This window comes from Erinaceus europaeus, chromosome 18 (genome assembly GCF_950295315.1).
Source record: "Erinaceus europaeus chromosome 18, mEriEur2.1, whole genome shotgun sequence".
NCBI lineage: Eukaryota > Metazoa > Chordata > Mammalia > Eulipotyphla > Erinaceidae > Erinaceus > Erinaceus europaeus.
Window position 1 is genome coordinate 7,412,910 of NC_080179.1, and position 22,007 is coordinate 7,434,916.

At 39.2% G+C, this 22,007-nt stretch overlaps 1 protein-coding gene and 1 non-coding gene across 2 annotated transcripts in view; both read right to left on the reverse strand.

Moving 5' to 3' along the window:
• Nucleotides 1-4,512: 4,512 nt before the first annotated feature.
• FSIP2 (fibrous sheath interacting protein 2) overlaps nt 4,513-22,007 on the reverse strand; it is an 83,539-nt gene continuing 66,044 nt past the window's right edge. Inside the window, exons 18-23 of the mRNA XM_060177611.1 lie at nt 20,524-20,988; nt 17,753-17,853; nt 12,424-12,470; nt 9,406-9,449; nt 7,498-7,567; nt 4,513-4,708 (exon numbers count right to left, since the gene is read on the reverse strand). Of these exons, the coding sequence (XP_060033594.1) occupies nt 4,575-4,708; nt 7,498-7,567; nt 9,406-9,449; nt 12,424-12,470; nt 17,753-17,853; nt 20,524-20,988 (861 nt within the window). The 3' untranslated portion in view covers nt 4,513-4,574. The remainder of the gene's footprint in view (nt 4,709-7,497; nt 7,568-9,405; nt 9,450-12,423; nt 12,471-17,752; nt 17,854-20,523; nt 20,989-22,007) is intronic.
• LOC132534449 (U1 spliceosomal RNA) lies at nt 20,091-20,254 on the reverse strand. Its single transcript, XR_009546174.1, has one exon. It is a non-coding gene; the product is annotated as a U1 spliceosomal RNA (small nuclear RNA).

Below are 22,007 nucleotides of genomic sequence, written 5' to 3' on the forward strand. Positions count from 1 at the left end.
TTTATTAGAGTAAAGAAAAGTCAAATACTCCAAGAACCAAAATTCAACTGATAGGAGAACTTCCAGAGTCTATCATTTTAATTCACAAGACACTTAGCAATATTCAGGCATTTAATCTCACATAAAACATTGCAAGTGAATTACACCATCTATTATCTGACACAACTGACATCTATAAACTATTTCATTCAGTGACAGCAGAATACACACTTTGTTCAAAAGCACACATGAAATGATGTGATAGATTACATTCTGGATCAAAAACCACATTTTTTTAAAATCTAAAAATCATATAGTATCTTTTTTTTTTTTTTTACCACAATGGATTTAAACTAGAAATAAAAACTGGAAAAATCTTTCTTTTAGTATACATTTTAATTATTTTAATGATACAGTAACACACACACACACACACACACACACACACACACACACACACACACACAGGCATTGCAAAGACAGACAGAAAGATGCACAGAGAAAGCTACCAGAACCCTGCTCAGCTCTGGTTTATGGTGGTGCTGGGGACTAGACCTGGGACCTCAGAGCCTTAGTAATGACAGTATAATGATTACGCCAAAAGCTGTTTCCACAACCTGAAAACATCTCTTTATTGAATCACATTATTTTAATTCTTTAAAAATAAGTAGAATAGTTGAAGGTTTTGTCTAATACATTCACTATTGAGGCCCTCTTAAATTCAATTTAAAAAAAAACATTGTTTATTGGGTAGAGACAGCCATAAATCGAGAAGGTAAGAGAGATAGAGAGGAAGAGAGACAGAGAGACACCTGCAGACCTACTTCACCGCTCACAAAGCTTTCCTTCTGCAGTTGGGGACCAGGGGCTTGAACCCGAGTCCTTGCACATTGTAACATGTGCGCTCAACCAGGTGCACCACCTCCTGGTGCCTTAAACTCGATTTTTATTGACTCATTTTCTTCCAATGTATAGGCCATAGCTTCTACTCTTCATATGTTTCCTATCCCAGCTTTACTGATAATTGTCTGTTTTTTTAGCAACACATGATATCTGCATATATACTCACATGCATGAATTCTGCCTTACTTTTTATTTATTTTGAATGGAGACCAATAAAGGAAAGAGTAGGGGGGAGATGAGGAGGGGAGAAAGAGATACCCGCAGCACTGATTCATTGATCATGAAGCTTCCACCTTGCAGGTAGGGACTGGGGAGTGCTTATGGGTCTTTGTGCACTGTAAGAGGTCTACTCTATCAGATGCTTCTTTGCTCCTAATTTTTGAAAGAATTCTTTATTTCTTTAGTGAGTGAGAGAGAACCAGATCACATCTTTGGCATATATAGTGCAGATGATCAAAATCAGGACTTCATGGAACCAAGTTCTATGCTTTCCTCATGATATCTGCTTAATTTGTAACTTTCCGGGATTAAATTTATAAGGGAATCTTATGAAAGAAAATACTTGGTTTTGTCTCTCCTCCCATTTTTTTTTCCTTTTTCATTCTGATTACCTTTAGGCCTGGTGTATCAAATATGCCACATAAATAGAGACCTCTAAATGGAAGTCTTAGATTCTGAAGACTTTGAATCTCAGTTAAACATCTGCACATATGCTAGCGTGTATTAGAAATATAAATGCTCTTCTAGTATTTATTTATTTTTAACTTCTATCAAAACAAGTTAGGGAGAGAGAAGGAAGGTAGTAATCCCATGTAAAAAAAAAAAAAAGGCTTACTGGGGGGCCAGGCAGTTAAGCACGCATAGCACAAAGTGCAAGTACCAATGCAAGGATCCTAGTTTGAGCCCCTCACTTCCTGTTTGTGTGTGTGTGTGGGGGATGTCTTCCTTGTCTAGGGGTGGGGTCCTTTGCAAGTTTTGCAAGCGGTGAAGCAGGTCTGTAGGTGTCTATCTTCCTCTCCTCCTCTCTGTCTTCACCTCCTCTCTCAATTTCTCTTTGTCGTATCCAACAATAACAGAAGCAATAACAATAACAGCAACAACAGTGGAAAAAAAGACTTACTATGCTTTATTGTAAATTCGGCAAACGCTAGAAGAAGAAGAATTGTAAATTCTGGAAGGTGGTTATGATACTTCCTACTCATTTTCAAATTTGCCTTTGGTTTATTTGCAGTCATACATAATTTGCTTTAATGATATAGTCTAATTTTGTGATAATTGTTTGAGGAAGAGAATTAAATTCTTCAACATTATTATAGTCAATGTTCTAATCACAACCTTTGCAAATTTACTCAGATACACAGAGGAAACATTAGGTAGTCTCTGTCCCAAAGTATTCTAATATTCTTTTTCTAAGGTTGGCATGGAGTCTCTGCTCATGGGGAAATCAAATTACCAATTAACATCTTAGATTCTTGTTTAAATAGTCACTTTTGGTTATATATTCAGCCAATTTGAGTAACTTATTACAGAAGTAGTCTTTTGATGATCATTTGAGTTAATTTTGCCAATTGAATTTCTTCTTGATCATTGCACTCAAGTTAACATGTGCCTCAGAATTGTTACTACTGAGGTATATTTTGTAATTTCTATCATATCGGGCATTAAATTAACCCCCAGCAGTAAAATCATAGCCCCAAACTTTACCTTTGTTCAAATAGTTTAAAGTTGCCTTCTAGGGTCAGGGAGATAGTGTAATGATTTTGCAAAAGACTTTCATGACTGTGGTTCTGAAGTCCCAAGTTCAGTCCCTGACACCATGGTAAGACAGAGCTGTGCAGTGCTCTGGTACAGAAAAAAAAAAAGTCCTGTAATCATAATTATTTCTGTATAAACTTCACTAGTAAAGATTGCAGGGTATTTTTTAGAAATACCCTGCAACCTTCATCCTGCAACCTTCATCTCAAAGGAATTATGATCGTTTATGAAAGTCAAGTTTTCATCTGTAAGAATCAGTACTAGTAAATATTTGATAAATGTGGTCTATTGATATTCTTGAGCAACCAGAAAAGTAAGAACAGCTACACAAGTTCCAAATCACTGAAAAAAAAAATCACAGATTTTGTGACATGAAATGAATTTATATCTGTTCATAATTTTTTCACTGAATCAGACATATCTACTTATTTTATGTGCTGCAAACCCATGCCATTCCATATCTAACCCTTCATATAAAAAAATGCAAGCTCCTTTCTTAGTACAACATCAACAGGGTCAGCATCCTCCACTGCTTTATAGGTTTGAAAGGCATCTTCAGGAAGAATGGCTCAAAAAAACTGTTATTCCTAGAAATTTCAGCCACTTAAATTTTAGCAGGTAGTAAGTATCCTTTCATTTTGCTTAGGTTCAGTTTTCGATATTTCTATCCTAACATATGATATCTAGCACAGAAACTTGCAACCTACATTTATCAATAATTGAACCCATTTCCTCCTATTCCCTCGGCAGCTTTAGTCGTTAATTCTGAACACCATACTTCCCCCTTCTCCTCTAGCTGGAGAAAATTGGAAATCTCTTTTATGAATAAAAAATATTATAAAAAATTTTAATCTCTGAGAAAAGTTCTATTCTTTTTATTCTATCTTTAAATATATAAATATGCATGCAAGTATGTATTAAAATATGAGCATTTAGGATTTGTTTATTTCCTTATTCACACATGAAAACATGGAAAAAAAAGTTTTGATAGGAAATGTTATAGCTGAGTCTCTTGTTACCAGGTATCTTAAAAATACATCTCGAAGACTGAAAAATGTCAGAGATTTGCATATTATAGGAAAGGATACAGGCAGCACTGCTGTTAATTTATATACAATGACAGGATTCCTTCCCCTGAATGTAGCTTCCAGCAATTTTCATCTACTTGACAATTTGCATCATAGATTATCTGATACTGTGTGACCACAAAGCATTCACAGGATTACTTTAGTCAAATCTTTAATATCTGCTACATATATTTAATATCTGCTTTCACTTGACCATCCAAAGGCATATTTTTAATAGTCAACAAATCAGTTTCAACATTGTATATTGAATTTACTGTGTCATCTCAATTTGCTAAGTAAGTAACCAAATAACCTCTAAGAATTTAACAGAAAAAAAAAATTTAAGTTAACCTTTCCATGGCTTATTGACTGAGAACTGATTAGTTTATGAGGTACAACTTTACTCTTTTTTTTTTTTAAGTTTTTTTAAAATTTTATTTATTTTCCCTTTTGTTGCTCTTGTTGTTTATCATTGTTGTGGTTATTGATGTCATTGTTGTTGGATAGGACAGAGAGAAATGGAGAGAGGAAGGGAAGACAGAGAAGGTGAGAGAAAGACAGACACCTGCAGACCTGCTTCACCACTTGTGAAGCAACTCCCTTGCAGGTGGGAAACCGGGGACTCGAACCGGGATCCTTATGCCGGCCCTTGTGCTGTGTGCCACGCTATCTGAGTAAGCTATTTCACCAGCCCTCAAATCCTTTTCTTATGTAAAGTGTAAGTGAGATCCCTCACCACCCACTTATACTTTCTATTGTCCCTAATTGTTCACGCAGTATAATACAAATGGTCTGACGGGACAATCTGTTATGCTTTAATTATTAATTTATTTTTTTAGAGAATGTGGGCATAGAAAAGATATACAAAGTTCAGTGTTCATCTTGGTCATGAGATGAGGATTTGAAAATGTTAGTGTTAGTTTGAGAAAACACCTTTGAAAATGCTGAAGATACTTTTGCAAGCATTTGAGATCCTTGTTTGGAAATACTTGCCTTAGGGGTTTCTGCAACAAAACAAAAGGGTAAATATGTCAATTTATTAGAGATACATTTTACTGTTATTTATTTACAAAATGGAAGTATTGACAAGACCATAGAATAAGAGCGGTACAATTTCATATAATTCCCACCACCAGAACTCCATATCCCATCCTCTCTCCTGATAGCTTTCCTATTCTTTATCCCTCTGGGAGTATGGACTCAGGGTCATTATGGGATGCAGAAGGTGGGAGGTCTGGCTTCTGTAATGTCTTCCCCACTGAACATGGGCATTGACAGGTCAATCCAGACTCCCAGCCTATCTCTTATTAGAGTTATTTTAACAGGCTCATATAATAGCATTGATAAATTATAATATAGAAACTGACACCTTAAAAGAAATTTATGAACTTTATAAAATTTAAAGACATTCACAAAGATTCTTTTGCTTTGATTCTATGACAAGAACAAGAAACAGGTTCGAGCCCCTGGCTCCCCACCTGCAGGGGAGTCGCTTCACAGGCGGTGAAGCAGGTCTGCAGGTATCTGTCTTTCTTCTCCTCTCTGTCTTCCCCTCCTCTCTCCATTTCTCTCTGTCCTATCCAGCAACGATGACATCAATAACTACAACAATAAGAGAACAACAAGGGCAAAAAAAAAGGGAATAAATAAATATTATAAAAAAAGAACAAGAAACAGGTAGTATAATTATCTCTGTCCTTGGACACTGAATCTTCAACTAGTTAAATATTTTGCCTAAGAACACATGAATAGGGCTCGGGTTGACAGCATGATGGTTATGCCTGAGGCTCTGAGTTCCCTGGTACAGTCCTCAGCACCATCATAAACCAGAGCTGAGCAGTGTGCCGGTAAAACAAAACAAAACAAAACAAAACAAAACAAAACAAAACAAAACAAAACAAAACAAGTGACCTCTCATAAGTAGAAAGTGGTTTGACTGGAATTGGCGGGTGGCTGGGTTCACTGGCATTCTGATGTTTGTGGCATCATTATACCTATTGCATTTATGTATCTCTGACCACGTATCAAAAAATGATTTTCTTTTCCCAGCAGAAAACATTATTTTTTGAAGCTCATGGAAAGTCAGCTCTATACATAAAGGTATCTACTTCCAAGTGCTTAAGTGCAAGCTTAATTCCATTCAAACTTCTTTAGTCTCTTAACACCAAATTTGGGTAAATTTTCAATTGAATAAAAACTTTTATTTTGTTGTTACTTAAAACAAGGCTACAATAATAGAGGGAGGGAGGGAGGGAGGGAGAGAGAGAGAGAGAGAGAGAGAGAGAGAGAGAGAGTGTTTCAGTTCATTTGGAAAGGTATAACCTTGTCTTTAAAAAAAAATTAAATATTTATTTTCCCTTTTGTTGCCCTTGTTTTTTATTGTCGTTGTAGTTATTACTTTTATTGCTACTGATGTCGTCGCTGTTAGGACAGAGAGAAATGGCGAGAGGAGGGGAAGACAGAGAGGGGGAGAGAAAGACAAGACACCTGCAGACCTGCTTCACCGCTTGTGAAGCGACCCCCCTGCAGGTGAGGAGCCGGGGCTCGAATCTTTCTGCTGGTCCTTGTGCTCTGAGCCACATGCCCTTAACCCCGCTGTGCTACCTCCTGACTCCCGTCTTTTTTTTTTTTTTTTTCTCCATAGCCCTGTTCAGCTCTGGCTTATGGTGATGCGAGGGATTGAACCTGGGGGACTTTGGAGCCAGGTTCCATATACTGCATCGTTTAACTGTTCTCTTCACAGTAAAACCACAGGTTATTTTGACTATTCCCTAATGTGGGTCTTATTCCGGGAATGCAATGACAATTGTATGAAGCAGTATTTGGAGGGAAGACCAAGTAGATTCACTCAAAAGACCTACTTGCAAGCACTGCAAGTTCTCCGTTTTCTTACTATGAAACCTCAGGCAGGTGTTTATCCTCATTTGCTAAATTCAGATTTTAAGATTTGCAGAGTGGACTGGTGCTATAGCTCGCTCAGGTATAATGACTTGAGCCCTGGCACCACATGAGAGATCCCATCACAGATGAGGAAGGTGGGACGGCTCTCTTTATGTGTATGTAGAGGAAAAAAAATGATGGCACAATGGAACTGTTTATACAAGGCCCTAGTGACTGACACATACACGCGCAGATTTGCAGAGGGAGAATAGATAGTAAGGGAGGCGGGCTAGAAATAAGATCTCTTTGGTCTAAAGTATTTTTCAAAAGCCATGATTATTTGCTAATACTTAAATGGCAGTATTTTTTTTGTTTTTGTTTTTTTTTGGCCTCCAGGGTTATTGCTGGGGCTTGATGACTGCACTATGAATCCATTGCTCCTGGAGGCCATATATATTTTTAATTTTCCCTTTTCTTGCCCTTTTTTATTGTTGTAGTAGTTGTTGTTATTGAAGTCATTATTGTTATATAGGACAGAGAGAAATGGAGAGGGGAGGGGAAGACAGAGGGGGGAAAGACAGACACCTGCAGTCCTGCTTCACCGCCTGTGAAGCGACCCCCCTGCAGGTGGGGAGCCGTGGGATGGAACTGGGATGCATTTTAGTCCTTGCGCTTTGTGCTACATGCGTTTAACCCACTGAGCTACTGCCCAGTCCTCTGTGATATTTTTTTTGAAGTGTAATTATAATCATTGTGAAAAAAAATAGTATATTTGTGGGGAGAACTAATGCAGTTTCCAGCGGAGGAGATGGGGATACAGAACTCTGGTGGTGGGAACTGTATGAAATTATACTGTTATCATATAATTCTGCAAATCACTAATTAAAATGAGCAAAAATAGTATATTTCATACCTGAAATGATGCCTTTTGAAGGCTGTGCATTGCCCAGATTATTCTTATTTCCTTCAAAGATGGTAATAAACTGTCAAAAAAGAACCAAAAAGGTGCTTAGTCTTATATTTGATGCTATACACTAGCAATACCTAGAAAACCTTAAGTGATTTGCTTTAACTATTGTAGCAAATAACTTCAGTAATATCAGTACTCAGCTGTCTTAAGATATTTATTCTATGAGATTTCATCTCACGATTTTTGTCAATCCCGATGTTCATTGATCATTGCCATGGAAGTGAGCCATGATGATCATAAGAGGAGAGCTAAACTACCTGAGACTTTAAGTCACAAACTATAACCTGTCTTCCAGTCACCCTTATTGGTCTGAACTGGAAAAATAACTTATTTAACTTTTTAAAAAATATTTTTACTTATTTATTATTGAATAGAAACAGAGAGAAATTGAGACGAGAAGGGGGAGATAGAGAGGGAAAGAGACAGAGAGACACCCACAGCCCTGCTTCACCGCTTGTGGAAGCTTTCCCTCTGCAGGTGGGGAGCAGGGGCTTGAACCTGGGTCCTCGCGCACTGCCATGTGTGTGCTTAACCAGGTGCGCCACCACCTGGCTCCCAAGTAATTTATCTTCTTCTGAGAATAAACCATGGAGAAGACAAGCCTGTTCAATGTATAAACCTGAATTTATTTATGGAACTAATACTCATTTGGGGATCTAGGGGGAAAGTTAGCTATGAGGACAGAGAACATGACTCAGACAGTTGTTTTAACTTGGTAGGCCATTGCCACCTTTTTCATAGAAAACAGCAGCAGCAACTTTCTCCTAAGTGATAACATAGTTTGTGTCTGGTAGTTGGGTGAATTTCATTACAGCTATTCAATAATTCTAGCAACTTAAAAAATAGAGGTGTAAAAAACCCAACACAAGCCAACCAAGACCCAGTTACGTGCAGTGCATACGTGTTGGTCATGAAAAGACCTCCAAATGTTAAACTTTAGCATGATTTCTCTAAGGAGACTTGATGCAATTAAATATTATGATTATATATACACACAGAGAGATTTCACACAGGATACATGATAAATAAAATAGAACAGTGACTAAAGAATAGGTTTTTTTTTTTTTTTTTTTCCAAAGATTTCAATTTATCTCTGAGAAAAAAATAATGTGAATCCCTGGGACTAATATTACCAAAGGTAGCACAGCTATTTGACATTAACTAGAACAAAATGGTGAACTGGGCAGTGGTGCACCAAGCAGAGTGCAAATGTAGCTGTGTGTGAGGACGTGGGTTCAAGCCCTTGGTCTCCACCTGCAGGAGGGGGGAGAAGGCTTCGCAAGCAGTACAGCAGTGCCGAGTGGATCTCTCTCTATCCCTCTCTTCCCTCTCAAGTTCTGTCTTGATAAAAAATGAAAGAAAAAAAAAAAAGTGGCCAACAGCACCAGAGAAACTTTGTGGAGGCACTGAGTCTTAGTGATAACCCTGACGGCAACATAAACAAACAAATAAAACTAAATGCCCACATGAGTCTAACGTGTGAGATTCACACGCAGAGGCTCTCTAATGTAATGCAAAAGAGATGTTATGTGTATCGAGAAATAAAAGCTAAGAAATGAAATTTTATATAGGTAGTGGTGAGAGGTGCCCCTAGCTTATCTGTGCAAATAAGCTAGAAATGGTGAATTAAACTTAAGGTGGGGATTTGTATTACGGATTATTTATTTATTTATTTTGGTGGGGTGGGTACCAGGGATAATTCTCAGCCAGGGAGGGAGATCAGAAAGCTGACTAGGGAAATGCTTCCTGAAATTCCACGAATTGCACCATGAACTCTTTACGTGACTCTGACAACTAGGCTGTAACAATGGAATCACATGTAGACAAGCATACGCTGCTGGGTATACCCACCTTAACACTATCTGAATTCTCTAGAGTGTTTTCCTGAGAATTTCCTGTGGAGGAAAGGAGGGAGTAAAAATAGTTAGGAGTCATGAATAGTAGTGATAGAAATCTTGACATTATTTTTACTGAAATATCAGAGCATGTAGGCAGAAAGAAGATATTATTATTATATATACATATAATATATGTTATGATATATATATTATATATATTAGGAACGGTGATGTTTGATGCAGTAGGAGATACATTTTTCTGTAAGTAGATACTCCTATACAGCCACTTAATCTCTATCAATCTTTACCTATCAGATGAGGAATTATACTCATTAGTTGATTCCTGTGGTCCTTGCCAGATCTAACAATCTTTGAGTCTGCAAGGCCATTTAAAGTGGAATTAATGTAGAATGAACATCTCCATTCAACTACAGACTTACATAGTCATTTGTATGTATGACATCTTGAAACCTGAATGTTTAACTGATGCCTCAATGCCAACCAATGCCCCCTTCCCCTTAATTATGCTCTTAGCTTTATGCCTGTTGTATACTTTTGAAAATGAAGTTATCCTCATTGTGAAGCAGCTTTACATGACGGGGGGGGGGGGGAGGAAGACTCCAGCTAATTAAAATACATAGCATGTCAACAGTGGTACGTGTCAAGCAGACAAACAGCCAAAGTGGAATACGTCATGTTTTGGTGAAGAGTGCAGAAGAATAACTTATGAGATGGTAACATTTGAGTGAAAAGCCAAAGGTACTGAATGAGCAGTGCAGAGAGAAGAGGAAAGAGTACAAAGTAAGGGATAGCATATCCAAAGGCTATGAATAACTATACTATTTAAGTTGACCAGTGAGGTAGGAATAGGGTCAAAATGAGAAACAAATTTACCCAGGTATGAACAACCATACTATAAGCCATTAACCTTTTAATCAAATATCAAGAAAAAAAAAAGACAAAAATTAGAAACAGAGTAAAATTTACTACTTGTAGATGCCATAACAACATACATAGAAAACTCGAGTGGATACTAAATAAAACTTAGAAAAAATAAGTCCATAGAATGAAGCAATAATACAAAATCAGTTTATTTGGTTGTCAGAAAAGTCATGAGGCATTTTAACAGGAAAACACAGAAAAATATATCATAACTTTTCCAACAATCCAATATAAAAATTTGTTGCATTTCTTTGTGCAGTGAAATAGAAGAGAATGAAATAAATTAAATACCAAAAAGCACTAAGTACCTTGGGATGACTTAATTAAAGTGAGAAAATATATATTCACCCAAAACACAAGTCAGTGTTAAACTAAGAGAAACAAAAAGAAGAAGAAATATTTTTATGTTCTTGGATTGTAAAACAAATATGTCACTCAGTTGATACAATCTTTATCAAGTTCTAACAGCTTTTGTAAGGGAAATAGATCAAGTCATACTAAAATTTATTTGGAACTACAAGACAACCTGAACTGACAATACTGAGGAAAAAAGATTAAGAACTAAGTTATGTATTGTGACTTACAGCTATAGTGTAAAGCCACAGTGAAGATAATAGTGTGGTACTGGAGTAAGAGTATAGGGAATCTTGGACATGGAATAGAATTTGAGAGCTCAGAAATGAATTTTCATATTTCACATTTTGGCTAGCTACTTTATGATAAAGGAGTCCAGGACCTAAAATGAGGAAAATATATTCTCTTCAATAAGTAGTAGTGGGAAAACTGGACAGTCACAAGTGAAAGAGTGAAACTTCATCATCTTTTCTCACCATGTCCAAAAGTTAAGTCCAAGTGTATGTGACACGCATTTTAGAACTGAAAATATAAATACACTGAAGGAACAGGCAAAACACCCCAATGGTAATGACTCAAGTGATGTCTTTTAAGTTTGACTCCAATGGTAAAGGAAACAAAAGCAGGAGTAAATAAATGGGTTACATCAAACTGAAAAGTTTTTTTTTTTTTTTTTTGCATGATCAAAAACAGTACTGGGATCATTGAAAAGCATATTACTGAGGAAGAACAGTCATAGTGCATATACCTGACAAATGCTAATATCCAAGCTACTCGAAGACCTGACATAACTACAACAAATTACTAGTTCCACCAAAAAATGGAGAGAAATAGAATGCATTTTTTTCCTCTCAGTCCTTCATTTTCAGGAATATCAAAGAAAAACAATGAGAGAGAAACCTCTCACCTGTGAGAATGGTCTACCAAAAAGACCAGAGCCAAGTGCTAGGTGAGGGTATGGAGGAAGTGATAATCTTCTACCAGTGGTGGGGATATAAATTTGCTCAGTTAGTATGAAAGATAAAATGGAAGTGACTCTTAATATTAAAGACAGGACTATGATCCAGCTCTTAAACTTCTAATTAACCATCTGAAGAAAAGATTAAAAAAACACACACAAATCTTAAGTGTATCTGTACACACTTCTGTTCACAGAAGCACAATTTACAGTAGCTAGGACATAGAGAAACAGTGAAACAAGGAGAGGAACGTCAAAGGTCTGAAACAAGCACTTAGACTCTGTGGAACAGAGGTCATTGAAGGGGTGTCAGAAGTTCTAAGCACGAAGGGGACCCTATAGTCTTCAGTGAAGTGTTGTTGGTGCTTCTGTGGACGTCTGGTGTGGTAAGGCACGTTAGGAAGAAGTATGAAGTTAGGCCCCTAACACACATGGCTTTGTAAACCGATGCTATTCAATAAGAACTAAAAAGTGTAAACAAATAATCATAAAAAACACCGAAGAATTATATCACACATGGTTTTGTAAACCGATGCTATTTCAATAGGAATTAAAAAGTGTAAACAAATAATAACAAAACACCAAAGAATTATATCGCTCTCGAATGATATAGCAGTAGATCATTTCCCAAAAGCAGATAAGTTCACAGGGATCCCAAGAGCAAGCACTGTAAGTTTCAAGTCTGACAACTAAAAACTTCACCAGAGGTGTTAATGAAGTCTCCTTTTAACACTTTCTAATTTAGACTAGGGAAAAAACCAAAAAACAAGAACCAACCTTCTGAGACTTTAGCACTTGCATCTAGGCCACCATCTTCGATTTCACTGAAATGGAGGAAAAACAATGCGTCATCCTTATATTCAATTTACTACGAAACTGCTTGCAATGGATATCCTGGAAATAGTGTACAATTAATCACATTATGTTCTTTGGAAAACTTTCTAGCCAGATAGGAATTTTCTCCTCATTGCTTCTCTAATACTAAGATGAAGTGACCACTGGGTTTAAAAGTGTTAATGGGGAGTCGGGCAGTAGCGCAGCGGGTTAAGCACAGGTGGCGCCAAGCACAAGGACCAGGATAAGGATCCCTGGCTCCCCACCTGCACCTTTTTAACTTAAACAAAGTGTTAATGGTGGCACACTCCATTGGGCGCACACGTTACTACGCTAAAGAACCAGGTTTGAGCCCCCACTCCCCACCTATAAGAGCAGTGAAGCAGTGCTACTGGGGTGTCTCTACCTTTCTCCCTTGTTCAACCCTCTCAGTTTTGTTCTGTCCTATCAAAAAAGAACTAGAAATGAAAAAGGAAAAAGGGAGAAAAAAAAAGAGATCACTGCCAGGAGTGGTGAATGTGTAGTGCCAGATCCAAGCACCAGTGATAACCCTGGTGGCAATAAAACTATTAAATAAATAAATAGCTAGATGTGTTGAACATAAACCATTCTGTTTCACACTGCCATGTTGGAACACTGCTGCTTCACTAATGACCTTTTCAATAACGCAGGAATAAGCTAGACAACATTGGCCAGAGCTCACCAATCCGGGAAGTGTGATAGATACTACCAGGCATGCTGATACTAAAATCCCCACCCTACACACACTCTGACTAGAACAATATGACCAAAGAAAGATAGAAATGAGGTGAACTGTAGGGCACCAAAGTAAAAACCCTGGGTGGAGGGTGAGGCTGGATGTTCAGCTTCATAGGGCGGGGATGGGACACAGTCTTTTGGTGGTGGGAATGGTGTTTATGTACACTCCTATGAATTTGTAGTCCCATAAATCACTATTTAAGTAATATGAGAGGGGAAAAACTGATTGAATGTCTCAAACTTTTTAAAGCACAGACTGAGTCTTTTTAACACATAGGCTGAGTCTTTGATATGTTGACTCTCTTAAAAGCTTAGTCCAGGGAGAACAGAAGCAACCGGTGGCACAGCTATATGCAAACAATGTCAAAGGACATAAAATATGGTGATGGTGTGTATGATACAGCAAATCCAAACAAAGGGATATTTCAAAGTGAAGCCAATTGCCAAACAATGTGATTATAGCAATAACTATCTATTGTCTTCTTAAACTGTAAGACAACAGGAATCTCCTACTTCCTCTATAGAGCCTATGTTTCTCCCAATCCTGGAATCTCTGGGGTGGGGCTCATTTCCCTGCATACTTCTCTCAAGTCAGGCCAAATGATACTGCATCCGCCAATTCCAACTTAATCAATGCAACGAGTACCATCTCAGCAGGCTTCACCTCAGACTGTGTACAGAGATGTCAGACATGGACTGCCAACCCTTCACCCCCATCACTCGGGTGAGAACTTTGCTTTCATGGTATTCGCTAATTCCATCCCAGGAGGTTCACTTCCTAACAAAGTCCCAAAACCTAGATATAGACCAGGTTCCATAAGATAGAGCATATGTTCACATGTATCCACAAATTAGGGCAAAATATATACCTGAAAACAAAAATACACAATAGTCTGTAGTGAGTCAATATCAAGTTCATAATGAAATAGTGTCTACTTAGACTTAGATGTCCTCCTCACCTACTTCCTATTACAGTTCTCTCACTCACTTCAAAGCTAACCTTATCAAAGCAAGACTGCAAAAGCTGAATAAGGGCAAGAGACTGGCATACTTTAATGATGACTCTTTAGTCACTATCAGGCCATTCCACCAGCTGGGGCCTGAATCGGGGAGTCCTGAGGTTCCCAAACAGACCTGATGGGCCTAGACCTCAAATAAATCCCTCTCTCCATTGTTACCAGTCATTTCTATCAGGAACAACAAAATAGACCCCTTTGTGGGCCCCCATGGGACCTTGCCCTCAACCTGGATCAACAATGGTAGAGAATGTTCCATCCTCCAAAGGGCGGCTGGACAACATACTCTATGTTACACCTGAGGATGATGAGTCAATACTGGGGCAGCTTGGAATGTTCCTACTCATGACCACAGAATGTGAGCTCAGATCTACAGGGATGTAGAGGTCACACAGGCTCCTAAGCTAATTATGGGCCCCAGATCACATCAAATCCATGGGGCTTACAGTAATATTTATACCCCTTTCCCATATTAGGGAGCTACTCTCTTCCCTGATCCAGCTTTCTGATCCTTTTTCCAGCCATGACATCATCTCCCCAGAAAATAATTAGGATCCACCAGCATATCAGATTTCAGGCTCAGGAAAAATAAAAACAAATAAACAACAACAAAAACACTAGTATAGTTACAGGCCCTTTGAAATATAACTAAAATATGCCTGTTAGCTATCTACAAAATGGAGGACCCGCCAATACTTCATCTGCACTATTGCAGCCTTTAGGTCCATGACTGGTAAAATTTGTTTGGCTTTGTATGTTAACTCTTTTTTCAGCCACCAGGTTCCAGATGCTAGCATGATGCCAACCAGACTTCCCTGGACAGACAACCCACCAATGTGCCTTGGAGTTCCACTTCCCCAGAGCCCTTCCCCATTAAGGTGACAAGTCTAGCAGATGGAGACTTGTCTCAAGTGGCCTTCCCCAGGGCTCTGTTCTGGCTCCTACGCTATTTAATATTTACATCAATGACCTCCCAGAAACTTCAAGGAAGTTCATCTACGCCGATGACATCTGCTGTGCAACTCAGGCATCCAAGTTCGACATCCTCGAGGAAACACTCACGAAAGATATGTCTCTGATATCTGATTACTGTAAAAAATGGCAACTAATCCCTAGCACCGCAAAAACGGTATCATCTGTTTTCCATCTACACCATGCCTCGGCCTCGCGTGAGCTTAATGTGCAGCTTGGTGATACGAGAATCCGGCATGAAGCCCAGCCAGTCCATCTTGGCGTTACTCTCGATCGCACCCTGTCATTTCACGAACATCTCATAAAAACTGCAACAAAGGTGGGCGCGAGGAATCACATCATTGCAAGACTGGCCAGCTCCTCATGGGGCGTGAGCGCTGCCACACTGCGATCATCCTCTCTGGCATTATGCTATTCCACTGCAGAATACTGTGCCCCAGGATGGTTCCGTAGCCCCCATGTCCACTTGGTCGACTCCAAATTATATTCCTCCATGAGGATCATTTCTGGAACCATCCATTCCACCCCGGTTCCATGGCTGCCAGTTCTCAGCAACATCGCCCCGCCAGATATTCGTCGGGATGCAGCATCATCTAAGTTCATTTCCCACGTCTACGCCCGACCGGACCTGCCAATCTACGCGGAGATCTTCGCCCACCCTGTCCAACGCTTGACGTCTCATCACCCAATCTGGTCCCCTACGCCTACACTGAACTTCTCTGTTCCAGACTCTTGGAAACAGAGTTGGCAGTCAGCTGAGGTCAAGAACGAACACCTCATCACAGACCCCTGCAGGCGTCAACCCGGCTTTGACCTGGCACGTTATGATCGGGCCCTCCTCAATCGCTATCGAACAGGCCATGGCCGGTGCGCCGCTATGTTCCATCGCTGGGGAGCCAGAGACGACCCGAACTGCCCCTGTGGCTCCAGACAGACTATGACCCACATAGTCAACGACTGCCACCTCTCCAGATTCAAAGGAGGTCTCGAAACTTTACATCAGGCTCAACCTGACGCTGTTGACTGGCTACAGAAGAAGAGCAAATGCTAGAAGAAGAAGGGAAAGAGAGAGACAGGCTGGGAGTATGGATCCACCTGTCAACACCCATGTTCAGCAGGGAAGCAGTTACAGAAGCCAGACCTTCCACCTTCTGCATCCCACAGTGACCCTGGGTCCATGCTCCCAGAGGGATAAAGAATAGGAAAGCTGTCAGGGGAGGGGATGGGATCCCGAGTTCTGCTGGTGGGTACTGTGCGAAGTTGTACCCCTCTTATCCTATGGTTTTGTCAATGTTTCTTTTTTATAAATAAAAAATAGAAATAGGGTGAACTTTATTTATTTTTCTGGGAAAAATCAATCTTTTTTCCCATTTTTTAAACACCATCACCATTATCTTTTTCTTTTAAAAACATTTTATTTTTATCTTAATGGACAGAGACAGAGAGAAATTGAGAGGGGGAGGGGAAAAAAAGAGGGATAGAGGAAGAGAGATACCTGCAGCTCTTACTTCACTGCTTGTGAAGCTTCCTCATTGCAGGTGAGGACGGGCGTGGGGTGGAGTTCAAACCTGGACCCTTGATTATGGTAACGTGAGTGCATAATCAGGTGTGCCACCACCCTGCCCCAACCTTAATCTTTTATAAGGAATGAATACCTCAGGAACATTCTATCTTCGCCCACCTCACAGAAGATTGAAATAAATGTGTTTACTCTGCTGTTCTCAGAGAGACCGTGCCTTTAGCATGTGAACTCCCTTTTATATCTGACCATTAAATAAAATGTATTTCCATCCTTACTTAATCTAGCTTTTATGAATACTGAGAAGTGAAAGAACTGGTAATCTCTGAACACATCATCTCTCAAAATAGAAAATACTACCTCTTCCAGAATGTAAATAGTCTTCTAAACAATTTAAGACAAGTTTTCAATACTTCAAATATAGTTGCTAATATAACCCCAGGTTTGCAATGTTCTTTGTCCTCTGTAAAGGCTACACATGCTAGACGATGCTTGTATACTCATCCAAATACAGACCATTTTCTCTTCATGCCAATGCTGTCCATTCTTACAGGTCCACAGCATACACCAGTGCTTCTTAGAATTCATCTCTGAATATTGCAATTTACACACTTCTCTTAATTACTTATAGGCAGTTATACAAATGTAACACTTAGCTACTTAAGATGACTCATCAAGAAACCATTAAGCCGATGGCACAAGGACTTTCATGATTTAGTAACTGTTGTCTCTCAATGCAAAACAAAAACATCACATTAGTAGATTTATGGTCTACAACATGATTGTATTAGAAAGAACATGAAGGGAAGGAAATTTAAAATGGGGATTTAGGTCTAAAGAAGAAGCAGTATAAAAGACTCTCCAGAGAAAAACAATAGTGAGTGAAGGTCCGGGAAAGAGTATCTGCCCAGTCATATTTTTAGCAGGGTCCTTATCCATCTCATCAGTGCGACATTAACCCCAGATTTATATATCTATATACTTATATAGCTTTTATTTCAAATACCCAGTAGATGAAATCAGATCTTCTTGGTTGTAGGAAGATGTACTCATGATTCTGTGGATGAAGTAATGTGTTGGTTCTGCGGCAATATTCATTTCTTCCTTCTGGAAAAGTACAAACCAGACATTATGCAAGGTTGAGTTTGATGTGTACTCTCATCCAGTCAGCATATTATGCACTCTACAATAATGGAAAGTTTTCAAGGTTACTTAAAGATTAATGGACACTATGGCTCAAATCCCAGTTATCTATCTATCTATCTATCTATCTATCTATCTATCTCTCAGATCACCTGGGAAGGTTCCTGGTCTACTATAAACACAGTTCAGTTTTGTTTGGCTCCCACTGTCCTGAGAGAAGCATCATGACTCTGGTATCTTTCCTCTGTATTTCTCTTTGTCTCTGTCTGAAAATGTTGGCCTACAGTACTGAAGCTCTAGTGACAAGAAAAAAAAAGCAAATATCATGAGTGATTTGGTAGTGTTTTTTTTTAATGGTACCTTCATTATGATGTCTTTTAAGATCACAAAAGATGTAGGATAGTATTATTGGTATAATAATATTACCTTGCTTTCACTATGAAAGAAGTCATCATTTCTGACTGTGGGACTCAAGAAAATTTCTGCAGATGGTCTAAATTATATAATTACACAAAGAGATCAAGATATGTATTGCTATACCTGACAAGTATTTACAACTGATTTTTAAAAATATTTTCCCTTTTGTTGCCCATGTTGTTTTATTGTTGTAGTTATTGTTGTTGTTATTGATGTCATTGTTGGATAGGACAAAGAGAAATTGAGAGAGGAGGGGAAGACAGAGATGGGAAGAGAAAGACAGACACCTGTAGATCAGCTTCACTGCCTGTGAAGCGACTCCCCTGCAGGTGGGGACCGGGGGCTTGAACCGGGATCCTTACACTGGTCCTCACGCTTTGTGCCACCTGCGCTTAACCTGCTACGCCATTGCCTGATTCTCAGTGCTGTTTTTTAATAGCTCATTTACATGATGTGCTGCTTTGCCATGTGCTCAACTCACGTTCGAGCTTGGCATCCACTCCTCTGAAGGAAACTTTGGTACTGTGACCTTTCCTCTCTCTCTCTCTCTCCCCCCTTCCTTCCTTCTTTCCTTCCTTCTCCTTCTCCTCCTTCCATCCATCCTTCCTCCCTTCCTTCCTTCCTCCCTCCCTCCCTCCCTTCCTTCCTTCCTTCCTTCCTTCCTTCCTTTCCTCCAGGGTTACTGCTGGGGCTCTGTGCCTGCACTATGAATCCACTGCTCCTGGAGGCTATTTTTCCCCCATTTTTTGATGCCCTTGTTGTTATTATTGTTATTGTTGTTATTGCTGTCATTGTTGTTGGATAGGACAGAGAGAAATCGAGAGAGGAGGGGAAGACAGAGAGGAGAAAAGAAGGATAGACACAAACAGACCTGCTTCACCGCCTGTGAAACAACCCCCCTGCAGGTGGGGACTAGGGGACTTGAACTGGGATTCTTAGGCCAGTCCTTGCACTTTGTGCCATGTGCGCTTAACCCGCTGCACTACCACCTGGCCCAAGATGGTCCTTTTAATTCTCTGCTTCCCTGCCTGTTTCTATCTAAGGAAGGAAGGAAGGAAGAAAAAAAGAAAGAAAGAATGAAAGAAGGACAGAAAGAAAGAAGTAAGGAAGAAAGAAAGAGAACTTTCTAAGACTATGTTTTGATTCAGGGTCTCCCTGTACGGGAGTGATGTGGTGTACAATTTTTGAACAGGATAAGCAAGAAACAGTCCTGAATTCCAGACCATCATCTCAGTGTGCCAAAAGGACAAGGGCTGTACGATATAATCAGAGTGGAGTGAATTCAAGTATTTTTTTTTTTCATTGTTTAGTGGCTGGGTGGCGGCACATCTGGTAGAGCACACACAATACAGCGCACGGGGACCCAGGTTCCAGCCCCTGGTTCTCCCATGAGTGGTGAAGCAGTGCTGCAGGTGTCTATCTCCTGCTCTTATCTCCTCACTCCCCTCTCAATTTCTCTCTGTCCTATCAAGTCCAATCAAAGAAAAATATCTAGTTGACTAACATATTAACTGAGTAGCTTAGAAAAATAGTTGATAGTGTTCTTGCCCAGTCAGCACACAGCTATTCAGTGAGGATTCAAACAGAGTTAAAACTTGTGTGAATCCACACTTCATTCCCGATACCTTGACTCCCTCATCCTCCTCCTCCTCCTGTTGTAACCTGCATCAGGCCTCTGCAGGAAGGCTCAGTGGGCATTGATCACTCAAAATAGAAAAGCACTGGAGCTTATTAACAGACTTCAATAGACTGAACTTCTTTTTTTTTTTTTTTTTTTTTATGATCAGGGGAGAGCGCGAACGCAGTCCCCCACTACCACAAATTATGCAGTCGAGTTTCCCACATTTGGGGAAATCGCAGGGGTCAGCACATCCGGAGTGCAATGGATAAGCCTCGCCCTGGGAAAACCACCTTCATGATCATGGTATCTCCCCTGCCAGGTAAGTATAGACTGAACTTCTTTTGCTCATTGGGCCTCTTGACTGATCGGAGTTTCTTTCCGTTACCGCTTTCCCCTCATTCGTTCTCCTACTTTCTTTGGTTCAGTTTCATTTCTAATTAATTATTTTTCTCAGACTCAAAATATTGCCGCAGAGAGGAGGGGACTGCATGGGGGCACTCAGCATCCTCGACTGTCTTATTAAGATATATTGTTAGAATTCCTGAAGGTCTCTACTTTTCCCAGAGATCGCACCCACTCTGTTTATTCTTGCTCACCTTTTGCTGCGTCTTTTTCTCCCAAGACAAGTGGGTCTGAGTCACCGCTGAACAGCTGGCCATATCAAGCTCGGCGACTGCTCTCTTAACTTCTCTCTCAGATTCTGTTACGCGATTTGAATGTGCCGGTTTAATGCTTTCAATGTTTACAATGGATGTGGACTGACAACATTTGCTTAGTGACAAAAATTTTTTCAGGCTGCTTGTGCTTAACATTGGTTTGGGAGAGACTTTGTCTTCTACTGGTTCCATGGCCACCGTTACTTGTTCTAAACTTTCTTGTACAGTTTCTCTTAAGACGACTTCCTTTTCATCATCGTCGCTGTTAATTTCTGTGTACTCTGGATCAATATCATGAGCGACTAACCGGATGATGAGTTCCTTTTTGGACTGGACATCTTTTAAAAGCTCTACTTTAGTGATATCAGGCTTTCTTATATTCTGAAATGAATTTCTGCAAACAGCCTGGAATGGAAGATACAGTGGATATTTTTTTAAAAAAAAATTAACTGTCCCAATCACCTTTCTTGTTTCTACTATATCTCTTAACATATTATTTCTAGCTTTCCTTAAAAACTACGTTCCAGAAGTAGACCTGTTAATCTTATTATAAACTCTTAGGGAATCATAGATAAATCAGAATACACATATTCTTAACAAAAAGATATTGTTAAATCTGAGTTTAAGAACCAATTAGCTAAACTGTGAAGATCTTGGATTATTAAATCTTATCTTCCAACTCTTTGTTTGGACATACTTTCTGAGAGAAAATTTGCCCTCTTCTCCTTAGACAGGTATCACTTCCCATGTTCAATGTCTAAAGATGGATCAACAGAAAGGAAGTAACAGTTGGTCCTTTTTCTGTATACTTATTTCAACACAGATTTCTAACATTGTAAACAAGGTTTTTTTTTCTTCTTTAAATGAAGGTGCTATAAAAGGATATCTTCAGTGGAAAAACATTTAAAATTAAATATAATTTTTATTCTCTGTGCTAATACAGGAAAACAGTGCTTTCAAATGTCTACAGTTACTCTTTATTAATCTGAAATGTTTCCACACAGATTAATAAAGATATGTATAGTGTATTAGAAATTTATGGCACCTCAAAAGAAAGATTACAATACTGAGGTAGAACTACAAATGCTTTTTTTCTGAGGTAATCTACTTCTACTTTATCTCTTGTCTTTTTTTAGGCAGGCAACAGATACCATGGGTCTTCGGATGGACAACAAAGCACATTTCTGTCTTAAGATAGTCTCTTCTTTTTTTCTACTATTCTAATTTTACGGATGACCTTGCCTTCACTTAACAGGACCAAGATCATTGTTTTGGTTTAAACATCCTTGTTCTGCTTCCTATAGTCTCTATGTAAGTTGAGAGCTGGTAACTGAGATTAGTGACAGACATTTCTACAAACAATTAAAAACTAATTTTGAGTATTGTTATTCTGTTGTCTAGTCAAATAATTTTACTCCCATACA